This window comes from Mirounga leonina, unplaced genomic scaffold, assembly GCF_011800145.1.
Source record: "Mirounga leonina isolate KUSES-001 unplaced genomic scaffold, KU_Mleo_1.0 Mir_175, whole genome shotgun sequence".
Classification (NCBI taxonomy): Eukaryota; Metazoa; Chordata; class Mammalia; order Carnivora; family Phocidae; genus Mirounga; species Mirounga leonina.
In genome coordinates, this window is record NW_023270453.1 from 9,033,944 (window position 1) to 9,049,051 (window position 15,108).

At 44.0% G+C, this 15,108-nt stretch overlaps 1 protein-coding gene across 5 annotated transcripts in view; it reads left to right on the forward strand.

Annotated features, from left to right (window-relative positions):
* Positions 1-6,309, forward strand: part of SEPHS1 (selenophosphate synthetase 1) — a 31,222-nt gene extending 24,913 nt beyond the window's left edge. For 4 of the 5 annotated variants that reach the window (XM_035021624.1, XM_035021622.1, XM_035021620.1 and 1 more), the window contains 2 exons: positions 2,555-2,767; positions 4,351-5,645. In XM_035021624.1, the coding sequence (XP_034877515.1) occupies positions 2,555-2,767; positions 4,351-4,565 (428 nt within the window). In that variant the 3' untranslated portion in view covers positions 4,566-5,645. Of the gene's footprint in view, positions 1-2,554; positions 2,768-4,350; positions 5,646-5,857 lie in introns of those variants that run through there. The other variant, XM_035021625.1, reaches the window with a different exon arrangement.
* Positions 6,310-15,108: the final 8,799 nt, after the last annotated feature.

Consider the following 15,108-nt stretch of genomic DNA (forward strand, 5'->3'; position numbering starts at 1 on the left):
AGAATGGGATGGCTGGTTGCTCGACCATCGTGATGGACCAGAAATGTCGATTCTTCTCTCCACCTCTGTTGCTGAGAATGCACTTAAGTAAGACATGTTGGTCTAAAAAGAAAATGTGCCAAAAAAACCAGGGTACTCCTGTAAACATAGGGTGTATTTCATTTCATGAGAAAGAGGTATTTAATTTTTTAAAAATTAGACTTTCAGGGCACCTGGGTGGCTCAGTCGGTTGGGCGTCTGCCTTCGGCTCAGGTCATGATCCTGGAGTCCCGGGATCGAGTCCCGCGTCGGGCTCCCTGCTCAGCGGGGAGCCTGCTTCTCCCTCTGACCCTCCCCCTCTCATGTACTCTCTCTCTCATTCTTGCTCTCTCAAGTGAATAAATAAATCTTTAAAAAAAAAAAAAATTTACACTTTCAGTTACTCCCTCCAAAATGAAATACTTCAGTATGAATCTAACAAAGTATGTGCATGCTCCATATGAGGAAAACTGTAAAACTGATGACAGAAATCAAAGAGATGTAAATAAATGGAGAAGTATTCCAGGTACAGGGATAGAAAGACTCAATATCGTCAAGATGTCCGTTCTTCCCAACTTGATGTATGGATTCAGTGCAATCCCATTCAGAATCCTAGCTAGTTATTTTGTGAATATTGACAAACTGGTTCTGAGTTTATATACGGAGGGGAAAGACCCAGAACAGCCAACACAGTGTTGAAGAAGAGCAGTTGGGGGATGGACACCACCCCAGTTTGAAGACGGTGTAAGCTACAGTCATCGCCACAGTGTGATACTGGTCAAAGAATAATAGATTTGTCAGTGGAACAGAATACACAGTCCAGAAATGGACTCACATAAATAGAGTTTGATCTTTGACAAAGGAGGAAAGACAGTTCGATGGAGAAAGGATCATCCTTTCAACAAAGGGCTCAGGAACAACTGGACATTCACAGGCAGAAATTCAACTCTAGACACAGACCTTACACTTCTCATAAAAATTAACTCAAAATGGATCACAGACCTAAATGTTAAATTCCTAGAAGATAACCTAAGAGAAGATGTAGGTGACCTTCGGTTTGGTAATGACTATTAAGATACAGCACCGAAAGCACAGTCCATTAAAGAAAAAATTGACAAATTGGACTTATTAAAAACTTCTGCTCCATGAAAGAAACTAAGAATGAAGAGACCAGCCACAGACTGGGAGAAAGTCCTTGTAACACGCATAGTAATAACAATAAACACTAATATGATCCAATAGTTGTGCTCCTTGGTATTTACCAAACTGAATTGAAACTTCTGTCCACCCAAAAACCTGCACACGGATGTTTGTCGCAGCTTTATTCATATTTGCCAAGACTTGGAAGCAACCAAGAAGTCCTTCAGTAGGTGAATGGATAAGTAAACTGGTCCATCCAGACAGTGGCATATTACTCAGTTCTGAGAAATGAGCCATCAAGCCATAAAAGACATGGAGGAAACTTAAAAGCATATTTCTGAGTGAAAGAAGCCAATCTGAAAAGAGCAAACGCTCTACGATTCCAATTCTGATGTTCTGGAAAAGGCACTACTTTGGAGACAGTCAAAAGATCAGTGGTTACCAGGAGTGGGGGGAGGGGTGGAATGAATGGGCAGAGCACAAGATTTTTAGAGTAGTGAAAATAGTCTGTATGATGCTCTAATGATGGATACGTGTCACACATTCGTCAACGCCCAGAGACTGTACAACATCAAGAGTGAGCGCCTATGTAAACTATGAACTTCATTTGCTAATAATGCATCAGTAATGGCTTATCACTTTTAACAAATGTAGTTCACTAATGCTAGATGTTAATAATGCGAGAAGGGGGCGGGGACTATACGGGAACCTCCTGTACTTCCTGCTCAGTTTTCTTTAAACCTAAAACTACTTCGAGAACTATTTTTTTATTAGAAAATTAACCTTTTAGGCAATTCACTTGTAGTAAGAGTGCTTTGAATTTAGGTCCATCTTAAAAAGTCTTGTTCTTTGATTTTAGGATGGCTTAGATCTGATTTTTCTGGACAGTTTTTTTTTTTTTTTTTTTTAGTTTACTGGAAAATTACTGTTGATTGAAGCTGCTGATAGTTCTAAATGGTTCTTATAGAATAAAAAATAAGCTTTCAGGAGCACCTGGGTGGCTCAGATGGTTAAGTGTCTGCCTTCAGCTCAGGTCATGATCTCAGGGTTCTGGGATCGAGCCCCGCTTCAGGCTGCCTGCTCATTGGAGAGCCTGCTTCTCCCTCTCCCCATGCTCGTGCCCTCTCTCTCAATCTCTCTTCACTCTCGCTCTATCTCAAATAAAAACCTTAAAAAAAAAAAGAAATCAGCTTTCAGAAATTCACTCTGGTTTTTGTTGTTTTGTTTGTTTGGTTTTTTTTTAGAAATTACATTTTCATTCCAATGTGCCACCTCCCTGACAAATGGAATTTTGACATCAAAGTGTGTTTAAATTTTTGAGTTGAGGAAGGGTGGCTTTCTTCTCCATCTTCACTTATGTCACCAGATAATAAACGGCTCCTCTGTGTTCTCTTAGCTGCGGGGCTCATGCACACGTTCAATGCCCACGCCGCCACTGACATCACGGGCTTTGGAATTTTGGGTCATGCGCAGAACCTGGCCAAGCAGCAGAGGAACGAGGTGTCCTTCGTGATTCACAACCTTCCTGTCCTGGCCAAGATGGCTGCCGTGAGCAAGGCCTGTGGAAACATGTTTGGCCTCATGCACGGGACCTGCCCGGAGACATCAGGTACAAGGATCCTGGGCCCAGATCTGAGGATTAAACTAGCGAGGCTAATGGAAAGTCCTCTGACAAGGAAGAAGCCAAGTACGTGAGCACGACCCCACTGTGTGTGAGGTCAGTGCTGGTAGATAACCTTGGCCTTCTTAGCACGGATGTCGTCAGCTCCCCCAGGTGCTGCAGGTCACCTGACTCTTGCCCATCTGTGTGTGATCCAGCAGCGTGAAATTCAGTTTTGTTTGGTGGCAGGACTGGAGGGAGGGAGAATATGGGAAAATGGGTCCTTCCTCGGCTTTCATGGGAAACTTAGCATTTGAATGAACTGTGCTCCCTCTCCGTTACATTGAACATGCTGTATGTTTTCTTTGAAGAAAATGTGCAAAGTTGCTATTTTAAGAATGAGATAGTATATGATATCTCCAGAGTGCCCCTTACCTGGACTCTTATGTTTCACCCTGGATATCCTCCTGCTCTTTTCAGTTTTTCATATTTCTTTTTTCTTTCTAACTTTGTAGTTTCCCTACCCTGACAAAAGAGTGAAATCATCTGGGGATGTAAAAATACCAGTGCCTAGACCTGACCCCCAGGAAGCCTGACTGCGGCGGTCTGGGGTGGGCCTGGCCCGCAGGAATGCCAGCAGTGCCTCAGTGGGCTTCTGGGGGTACAGCCAGAGGCGAGGGCCACAGAGCCCTGCCCACCCGCCAGCGCTCTGGGAGGGCCTGCGGTTGTCCGGTAGGCCTCCCATGGCCTCTGTACAGGACCCTTCAATTTCCTGTCCTTAAAACAACAACAACAAACCACAATCCAGTTTCTAGTAAGAAAGTTCCAAGCAGGCACCAGAACTGTTGGTCCTTCATTGGGCTGGAATGGCGCCCACCGCCTGGTGGGCCTGGAGTCAGCAGAGATTACTGTTAAATTCTGTTTCCTTTACTCAAAAATGAGAAGTTTTTACTTTTTGTTAAAAGTATAGATACATATTTTTTTCTTGACTGTGTTATTTCCACTTAGGAATACATAAAATTTTCTGTCCTAGCTACTGACATCGTGAGGGAGGCTCTCGTAACATACTTTATGCTTTCTCTGTTTTGAAGATGACAGAGCCAGTGACAGGACCACAATACTTTGAGGCATACACCTCTTCATGATCTTAACTTTTAAGTTAAAAAAAAAAAAAAAAAATACAGAAAGTCTTTTTTACAAAAGGAGGAATCCACGTAGAAAATCAAGTCAAAAAAAGAAAAGTTCTCTTTTGGTTTGAAATACTTCTCTCAGTGTGGGAAGAAGAAAGTAGGTACGACGTATGTTCCTGCGCCCTCAAAACCTCCCTCCTGCAGTGATTCACACGAGGTCATTTTCACAGTTGAAGCTTCACTGTGTGTGTCCCTTTAATATAGTGGTTCACCAAGAAGCCGCACGTTGCTGTAGCATGTCCTCTGCGGGAAGTCAGTTGACTGGAAAGGGCAGCTCACTTAGAAACGGGTTGGTGGCCAGAGGGCCGTCTGGGTGAACGTACCCTGGGAAGCCCGGGGCCGAGAAATTGCCGGCCTGGCATCCCAACGGACGATGATCCTTTCTCTTTTTCTCTTTGCCAGGAGGCCTCCTAATCTGTTTACCGCGAGAGCAAGCCGCCCGGTTCTGTGCAGAGATCAAGTCTCCCAAATACGGGGAAGGCCACCAAGCATGGATTATTGGGATCGTGGAGAAGGGCAATCGCACGGCCAGAATCATAGACAAGCCCCGGATCATCGAAGTCGCACCGCAGGTGGCCACTCAGAACGTGAACCCCACCCCGGGGGCCACCTCTTAATCTCGACCCAAGTAGCTCTTTGGTTTTGTTTTTAAATAGATCTATTTCCTTTTTCATCATTTCAATTAAAGACTATAAACGACCACAAAAATCTCATTGTGTCTACACATCTGGTGACCTTAGGTCGATTTGTGAGTGGATGCAATTAATAAAATAAAATCCATTGCCTTTTTTTCCTGTTACATTAACTGAAGATGCACCTAATCTTGAGGCAGCTTCTGAGTTGAGAATTATATTGTTATCCAATACTGTTGATTCATTTTGAATCTTTAGACACTTATCTCTTGCCGCATAGGCTCTTTTTAAAGGTGCTTTCCCGTAGCACAGACATACCCGTCGTGGTGTCAGATAGCACTTGGTGTCTGTTCAGTTTGTGCGTATTTATCATTATCAGTCTGGTCTTTTGTAAGTGTCTTGGATGGTATTCTGGAAAGATGGAATTGGTCAGTGACACAGTGCTATCCCAAGAGCGAGAGGGTTGCATGGTTCCTTCCAGTCCTTGCTTTGTAAAGCCCAGCGTTCTCATTCAAGAGCGTCTCTTTTGACCCAGGACATTTTCCCTGTAGTGTATTCAGTTCAACAAGGCAAGTGCTTAACTCTGCATGGAAAGCACTTTGGGGACAAAAAAAGAAATTAACTTTTTTTGTAGCCTTCCTAATATTTACAGTAATACCATTAACTGTTTTCTTTACGGACAGCAAGCAAGGATCCTTTTTGCAATGTAATTAGATGTTCTCTAGTGCAACAAGGAATTGGCCTTCCGGAAGGGCGTTCATGTATAATACTCATTTACAACTCAATCTATAATTAACTACACAAATAATTTTGAAATATAATCAATAATAAAGACTGTTCTCTGGATGGTAGTGGTTACTACATTTTATATTTTGTATAGTGATTTCAGGCTTTTTGTTTTCCTAAACTCAGCAGTTCTTTAGCCGAATTCTTAGCATTATTTTGTCCTTGGCGCCAGTACTTTTTTGTGCACGCTTTTTGTGATTTGTGTTAAAAAATCTGCATTGCCAACGTCGCAGCTCGAACTGAAACTTGTTATTCAAATAAATATTTAATTTTTTTTTATTGCTCTTGTATAATCAGATGCCCCCTTTAGTATCATTTTAGAAGCATTGGGAGGGTTTTGGCTAAAAGTACAATTTATTGGGGAAAACTAGATTTTAGTTTTATAAACTTTTAAGTCTTTCATGGGGCCTATATTTTCTTGAATTAAATTTTGTAGTGCTAGAACAAATAGGCGATCTAAAAAGGTGTTTATCTGTGTTACTTAAAAACAGAGGCTTCCTTCTATTTTAACCCACTAAACCATAAGGACGGATCGCGGTCACTAAGCACCAGCGCGCTGACTCTTCGAGTGTCCACCTGAGAGAGAAAGCAGCCGGCCCTGCGAGTCTCTGATGCTTAAGGGCACGGCACCAAAGCCCTGGCGACAGATCCTCTTCTTGCCAAAGGAAGCCACCCACCCCCCCCCACCCCCCGGAAAGGACGGCCCCGAAGAGGCTTTCCTTTGGATGCGCCCGCCCTTCACCAGAAGCCAGAGGGCAGCCTTTTCCCAAGTGTAGCTGGAACTCAAGCCATAAGTACGGTGTGCGGGACCTGAAAGGCTGCTTCGGAACTGACATTTGTTGGACGTTTTCTAGGGATTTATACAGATGTTGGTCCTCAAAAGCTACAGACCAGTGGTCTACAAAATAAAATGTGTTGGAAACCTCTGAGTAAGGTGAACGTACTGTTGGGCTTATTATTTTTTGGGGGGGGGATTCACTAGTGATGACTAACTCCAAATTCTTTTTAATGTTGATCATGCCTTGAATGCTGGTGATTTCCTCGGTGGCAGGCATGCTGAGAGGAAGCGAGCTAAGCGGATTATGCACCCGAGGAAACCATCTTCGGGAAGATTCGTATTAATAAAATGGTGGGTACCTAGAGGTCTGGGTAATTCATGTGATCCCGAGGGGAAAGGACGGGTCTTTAAAGCATGGTTTCCCAGAGAGCATTCCAGATCACCTGCAGTAGGATCACCTGGGGGGTGCTTGTCACAGGCACATTCTCGGGTCCCGCCACAGACCCACGGAGTCCAAGGTCGGGTGGTCTAGGGAATCTGTCTTTGACGAGCACCCCACGTGGCCAAGTGCACTGAAGTTAGGACCACAGATGTAAGGACGGAGCAGAGGACCAGAAGAGGCGAAGGACAGAAGGACAGTGGAGTTTGACTTCTTAGCAAGATCTGTTTAGGGTATCATAACATTTGGTGGGTAGTTCATTATTTGGCTTCCTGGTATAGTGATTTATTTTCTTCAAGTCCTGTGATGTAGTTGCATCCAAAAATACAGCTTGTTAAAATGCACAGGATTTTTACATACAGCCTGAAAAGGCTGGGCCCTGGTAAGCTCAGTTATCCTTCGGGCCACACAAATGACTTGCCAAGGAACATCAAGCTTAGCTTATTTGCACAGGCTGTGGAAACATTGACTGTAACTCTGTCCAGGAAGAGAAACAAATAGGATATAAGCAATATGTACTTTTGGGCTAAATATTTTTTAAGTAACTTAGTACACTGTAGTAGTCTCCCAAGTTCTGCATGCGTTACGATGAATAAATGCAAGTGTTGAAGTTGTTCTGATTTTAGATGTATGAGCCAGCAGTTTCGGTCTGAATTTAACGTTGCCTTTAAAAGAGTTAAATCTGAATTCTAAGTTTTACAATTTTACTGTGTAAAGAGAGACCAGAATAGCTATACTATACTACTGTTACTATACTTTATTTTCAGAAGGAATAAAGCAAGCCTAGATAATGATGCCTCAGATACTGAACTGTCTTGTGTGTGCATGTGTGTGTGTACAAAGAGATCTAGATTTCTCTCTACCTACCTTCCCATGCTCAGAGCACCCTTTTTCTCTAGATGAGGTATTGGTGGCATAGACAATATAATTTACTTTCAACAGCAATTTGTACTTTTTCTCATTAAAAGTCTGCATATTAACAGTGCCGTTTTTGAACATGCCAGGGTGCACAAGGGAAACCAACAGATTCAAAAACCAATTCTTAAAGTAGAGCATGGGAATAGCATTTTGCCTCTGGTTGAGTCTCCGTGTCTTGAACCTAAACATGGCTCAACCAGGTGAACCATGGTCTCACCAAAGCCCAAGTGAACCATGGTCTCACCAAAGAGGCTGGAACGAGACACTGCTGGGGGGAGAGTCCTGCATGCATCCGGCTCCCTGCTCAGCGGGGAGTCTGCTTCTCCCCCCCTCTGCCGCTCCCCCTGCTTGTGGGCGCTCTCTCCCTCTCTCTCTCTTTGAGAAAATGAATAATAAAATCTTAAATGAAAATAAAAGTAGCTATTTACACAGCCCTCCAGAGCCCTCTGCCAGTGTTCATTTCTGTTCGAGGAAACAAGTGGTGGCTCAAACAGTGTACGCTGTAAATAAACCTATTCACAAGAATTGCTTCCGGGGCCCTGCAGGGGCCAGCAGGGAGGAAGATCTGACAAGCTCCTGCTGCCAAGCCCCGTCCCCCGGGGCCTGCGGGCAGACTGGCATAATTTGCTTTCCTGTAGTACCAGCAAAGCTAGCAGTTTGGGGCCAGGAGTTCAGAGAAACATCCAATCCCCAAATATTTGAATCGTCAAACAGCAGGGCAGTTCTGGACATGACACGTCCTCTCGGGTATCTTTCCCTCCCCGGGCTTGATAGCATTTCTCTCTGGCCCACCAGCTTCCAGAGTCACGGTCTTACCCTCCACTGCACTCCTGGTTCTCAGAGGTTGGAGCTTGCCCCAGTCTCTAGAGTTATCAGCGGCCACCATGACGGTCGCTTGGCTCTCACTGGTGTCCTCAAGGGGCACAGGTTTCAGGGGGCAGCATCACAAAGTGATGTGGGGACCCCTGAATTGCTGCACTAAGGACAGTTGCTGACTCCCATTAACTGTGACATGACCGAGAAGGAAACGGGATTTTGTTGCGCCGCTAAGATTTCGGGGTTTACTTGTTACTACAGTAGAGCTTCATCTACCCCAATACAGAAATCTACAGGCGATTCACAAAATTACACATACCAATGTATTTATAAAAGCTTGTCAGTCCCCCCAGGCAGCCAAATTAAGACAACAATATGAAATTACTGTTTTTTTTTTAACTTCCATAGTTGGCAGGGATTTTAAAATGGATAAAGTCTAGAGTTTTCTTAACAATGCTCACGAGTACTGCCAAATGGTTGAAACATACACACACACACACACACACACACACAATTTAAAAATTATTTGTAATGACTCCAGAGAGTAGAATGGTGGTTGCCAGGGGCTAGAAGTAAAGGAAGTGGGCAGATGTTGGTGAAAGGGTACCGACCTCTATTTGGAAGATAAATAGGTTCTGGGGATTATAGACTATATAATCTGGGGATTATAGTCACAGACATAGTGACTGCATTAATAATAATGTATACTTGAAGATTTTATGTATTTGAGAGAGAGAGCGAGCAGTGGGAGGGGCAGAGGGAGAAGCGGACTCCCCGCTGAGCAGGGAGCCCGAGGACAACGACAACGATGACGACGCGGAGCTCCATCCCAGGACCCTGGGATCACACCCTGAGCCAAAGGCAGATGCTTAACCGACTGACCCAGCCAGGCGCCCTTAAACATATATATATATGTATATATATATATTTATAATGATAAATGCCAAGCTAGACTATACAGAAAGGGGCCATGGTAGGCTGAAATGTTCCAGCAGGACTCACAGGTCCCTTTCTTCATTCTTGGGCAATTTGGCAGCACGCCCAAAACCCTGCTTCCCCCCCCCCAGCAGTGTCTCGTTCCAGCCTCTCTCCCTCTCCTCTGGAGAAATTCCTCCAGCAGCTTGTCCGCCCTTGCTAGGTAGGTTCTTGCTCTTTCTCCCCAACTAGGTTGTGAACGCTTTGCTCACAGGAAGGGTTGCTGTCCCCCATTTTCCTCCCTACTTTGCAGACAGCCCTGCACAAGTGAAGTGCTCAAGAAGTGTGGAAAGGTTTGTTGGTTGATTTTTCCACATTTCATGCTAGATAATTTACCCCAGTCCTCTTGACATTTCTCAACCCAAACAATTCCGTAAGTGATAATTTTATCCTTTCATCTTCTGCTGGATTTATACATCTGTATCTTTGAGTTTCGAGTTCATGCTGAAAGATTACAAATCTCAGCACCGCACACCGTGTCAGTTCTTCAAACTAGTTTTGGTTTTTTTTTTTTAAAGATTTTATTTATTTATTTGACAGAGAGAGAGACAGCGAGAGCAGGAACACAAGCAGGGGGAGTGGGAGAGGGAGAAGCAGGCTTCCCACTGAGCAGGGAGCCTGATGTGGGGCTCGATCCCAGGACCCTGGGATCATGACCTGAGCCGAAGGCAGACGTTTAACGACTGAGCCACCCAGGCGCCCCTTCAAACTAGTTTTAATTATGGCTTCTATCAGAAACAGGCTTGGAGAAAATATGCTTGCATCTCTCTGTGTGGACATGATTTATAGAAAGCTTGTCTTAGAATACAGCACCTAGGGGCGCCTGGGTGGCTCAGTCATTAAGCGTCTGCCTTCGGCTCAGGTCATGATCCCGGGGTCCTGGGATCGAGCCCCACATCGGGTTCCCTGCTCGGCGGGGAGCCTGCTTCTCCCTCTCCCACTCCCCCTGCTTGTGTTCCTGTTCTCGCTGTGTCTCTGTCAAATAAATAAAATCATTTAAAAAAAGAATACAGCACATAGCTTAATTATATTTGTGCTCTTAGAAATATCTTTATCCTGTCTTCCTTAAATTATTTGCATGTGAGAAGACCATGATCTTTATGGGACAGATTCTGAAATTGTAATTCAGGTCTAAAGGAATAGAAATGAGTGGAGTGAGGTGTGTGTGTGTGTGTGTGTGTGTGTGTGTACACGTATGTGTGTGTGTGATTTTTTTGTTTCCTTCCTCCCTATCCCACCTTCGTCACAAAATACCAGAGATCAGTGGTGCTCAACAGGATGGGAGTCGGGTAGTGAGATGTCAGTCACTCAGAGAGATTTTTCCTTGGGTTTTAGGGCTCACCCAAATAATCCAGGATGAACTCAACTTCAGATCCTTAATCATATCTGCAAAGACCTTTTATCCAAACAAGGTCACTTTCACCCTTTCTGGGGGTTAGGACATAGACATACATTTTTTTGGTGGGGGGCATGATTTTTGAGGGGAGAAGAGGAGGAATTCTGTTTTGAGATGTCTGTTACAAATCCTGGTGATGATGTGGAAGCAGGCAGTTGGATACACAGAGTCTGGAATTCGCTGGAGAGTTGAGGCCAGAGATATAAATTTGGGGGTCATCAGTTTACAGAAGGAACTTAAAGTCATGAGACGGAGATTACTGGGGAAACCCGTGTGTATAGAAAAGAGATGTCAAAGGAGCCTGGGGGATGAGGGAGACCCCAGCAAAGGAGACGGAGAAGGAGCAGGGATGCAAGTTGCGTCCGTGTTTCCCTGGGTCCTGTGATGTTTGGGGTCTAATAAGCTTCAAAATGAGAATCAACCGTTGGATGCCCCACATGGTGATCGCTGGTCAACTCTGACCACCACTTTTGGTGGAATGGGGAGGGTAAAAGGTTGATCGGCTTCCAAAGAAAATTGGAGAAAAACTGGAGACAGGAAATTTACACAATGTTTTCAAGTTTTGCCGCAGAAGGAGCAGAGAAATGCGTGAGTGGGAGCTGGAGGAAGAGGTTATCACTAGTGGGGCGCTGGCGGCAGGCTTCTATGCTGATGACGGGGGAGATCCCACAGGGTGGGGAAGAGGAGGAGACTCGCTTGAACGAGGTTCTGGAGTAGTCAAGACCAGAGATAGGGGTTACTGCACAAGGGGACGGCTGGCTTTTGCTGGGAGCGTGGACCTGCCCCACAGTAGCTGAGAAAGCCCACGATGGGCAGAGATGCAGGTGGATGGCCAACATGCTGGCTTCTGTTTGGTGCATGAATGAATCTGACCAACTTTAAAACTTGCTACTAGGGACACCTGGGTGGCTCAGTCGGTTAAGCGTCTGCTTTTGGCTCAGGTCATGATCCCAGGGTCCTGGGATCGAGTCCCACATTGGGCTCCCTGCTCAGTGGGAAGCCTGCTTCCCCCTCTCCCTCTCCCACTGCCCCTGCTTGTGCGCTCTCTTTCTCTCTCTGACAAATAAATAAATAAAAAATCTTAAAAAGAAAACTCTATTAAGAAAAAATAGTAAAACTTGCTACTAAATTACCTGGCTACGATCATCTCTTCTTCTCAGGGAGGAATGGCATTTGTGAATCAGGGATTGATTGCAATTTCTCCTTCATATAATGAAATAGTTTGGGGGCACCTGGCTGGCTCAGTTGGTGGAGCATTCAACACTTGGTCTCAGGGCTGTGAGTTCGAGCCCCGAGCTGGCTGTAGAGATTACTTAAAAACAGAATCTTATAAAAATTGTCTTAAGTGTGCACAACTCTTGAACAATTTAGTTCAAGTTTCTTCGGTCATACTGTTTTGAGGAGAACTATTCCTCAGATGGTTTTGAAAATCGGTATGTTTCAACATTTGTCTTCAAGGTTACTTTCAATATTTGGGGAAACCAAGCACATTACTTGAAAAGGAGGGGAAAAGATAATTATGAAATAATCTTCCAAAATTCCAACTTTAATAAGAAATGAATAAATACCAAATCCTGAAGGAGAAAGAAATGATCGTTCTAGTGATAATTGTTATGTTCCTTTAGTGTTCCATTTCAGTCGTTCTCAAATATTTTTATTTTAATAACACAGTTATTAAAGATGCGTACTTGGGGAATTTCCAAATAATCCAAATCACTGTTTTTAAAAACTAGTGACATGGGCGCCTGGGTGGCTCAGTTGGTTAAGCGACTGCCTTCGGCTCAGGTCATGATCCTGGAGTCCTGGGATCGAGTCCCGCATTGGGCTCCCTGCCTCTGACCCTCCCCCCTCTCATGTGCTCTCTCTCTCATTCTCTCTGTCTCAAATAAATTAAAAAAAAAAAATGTTTAAAAAAAAACTAGTGACATTCATCAAATTACCAACGGAGAAATTATTGTTTTAATTCCCCATGGGATCTTCAATGAGACATTTTAAACCCAGCATCCTCTAATTTTAAAAAGGCAGACAATAACTGGAAACATTCAAAGATTTCCTTCATCTCTTTCAACAACCCTCCACTTAAACCAGCTCACGGCAGAGCGGGCAGGGATTTTCACACACTTGTAAAACAAGGTATTCGGGGGGAACATTAAACCTACAGGTGTACGGAGTTTCATCTCACTGTCTTTCCCATTGGTCAGGAAAGCCAATAACTTTCAGGGCCTGTGTGGGTAAAGGTCTTGTCTTTAAATCATCTGGGTTGGCCTGAACTTAATTTACATTGGCCTCTTCCTAGCAGTGCCTGCTTTCCACCAGGAGAAGGCAGTAAGGATTCAGCTATTCACCTGAGCCCGGTCCAGGAGCCGATTTTCTCAGAAGCAGAAACATGCAGATTCTCTTTCCTGTATCTGCCAAAGGCCAGATGCTTCATTTTTAACTAGGATAAACATAAGTGCCTCTCCTGAAAACCCCTGGCAGTCCAGTCAACGGGATCAGGATCAGGTTGCAGCCATGTGATGATCAATGTGTGGGCAATGAGGTTAAGAGCTCATGAGGGAAGGCCCAGGACATTTCTGTCAACCTAAAAAAACCTGAGAGTCTGGGTAAGGAGGAATCATGGAAAAAGGAGAGAGAACCCAAAGATGAAGGCCAAAGGGCAAGCCTTGCTCTGGATGCTGACAAATCTCCACCCTCCCTCAGAGGAAATAGGCAGCAGCTAATAAACTGAATTCTGAGTCCTGGCCTGCTTTTCTCCGTGAGCATGGCAGTTTCACCACATTACATAAAGACATCCTTTAAGAAATGATAACATGTTGGGGCGCCTGGGTGGCTCAGTTGGTTAAGCGACTGCCTTCGGCTCAGGTCATGATCCTGGAGTCCCGGGATCGAGTTCCGCATCAGGCTCCTTGCTCAGCGGGGAGTCTGCTTCTCCCTCTCCCCCCTCTTGTGTGCTCTCTCTCTCTCATTTTGTCTCTCAAATAAATAAATAAAATCTTAAAAAACAAAAAACAAAAAAAACCAAAAGAAATGATAACATGTTTAGGGGTGCCCAGGTGGCTCAGTGGGTGAAGCGTCTGACTCTTGATTTCAGCTCAGGTCGTGATCTCAGGGTCTCGAGATGGAGCCCCTCCTTGGGCTCAGCACTCAGCACAGAGTCTGCTTGTCCTTCTCCCTCTGCCCCTCCCCCTGCTCTCTCTCTCAAATAAATAAATAAAATCTTTAAAAAAAAAAAAGAAAGAAATGATAACATGTTTATAAGGTGAGACTTTCTGGAAGTAACTCTTTAAGACAAACAATGAGAAAAATGAGGGAGAGAAAAGAAACAGCGAGATGCCAGGTCAATCATCTGCAGAGACTGCATGGGAAAGATAATCCAGAAAGAATTTCTGGTTCTTATAACCATTATGGAAAACAGTATGGAAGGACTTCAAAAAATTAAAAATAGAACTACCATATGATCTGGCAATCCCACTTCTGGGTATATATCCAAAGGAATTGAAATTAGATCTCAAAGAGATACTGGCACTCCCTCGTTCACTGCAACACTTTTCACAAGAGCCAAGATATAGCAACCACCCAAGTGTCTGTCACCAAGTGAAAGGATAAAGAAGATAGGGTAGACACACAATGGAATATGATTCAACCCTAATAAGGAAGGAGATCCTGCCATTTGTGACAACATGGATGGACCTTGAGGGCATTATGCTAAGTGAAATAAGCCAGTGACAGGACTAATACTACCTGCTACCACTTACAGGAGGAATTTAAGAGTCAAACTCATGGAAGCAGAGAGAATGGGGGTTCCCAGGGGTTAAGGGAGGGGAGACTGGAGAGGGGATGGTTTAAGGCTACAAAGTGTCAGTTATACTAGGTAAATAGTTTGGAGATCTACACACAGCATGGTGTCTATAGCTAGCAATGCTGCATTATCTACTTAAAATTTGCTAAGACAGTAAATCTTGTGTTCTTACCACATACACACAAAATAATGAGGAAAAGAGTGTAGGAGGGAAGTTTGAGAGGTAATGGATGTTTATGACCTTGACGATGGTGGCCAGATCCTGTATACTTGTCCCTGAAGTAACTGAAATGTTGAAAGAAAGAAAGAAAGAAAGAAAGAAAGAAAGAAAGAAAGAAAGAAAGAAAGAAAGAAAGAAAGAAAGAAAGAAAGAAAAAAGAAAAAGAAAAAGAAAGAAAGGAGGGAGGGAGGAAGAAAGGAAGGAAGGAAGGAAAGGGTGCTTGGCTGGCTTGGCTGGTGGAATGTGTGACTCTTGATGTTGGGGTTGTGAATTCCACCCCCACGTTTGGGTGTAGAGATTACTTAAACTAAAAAAATAAATAAAGAAAAAGAATTTCTAATTCTTTAGGAAATTTAAAATAATACTAGACTGTGTGGATCAGACGCGCTTCAGGGAGTCAT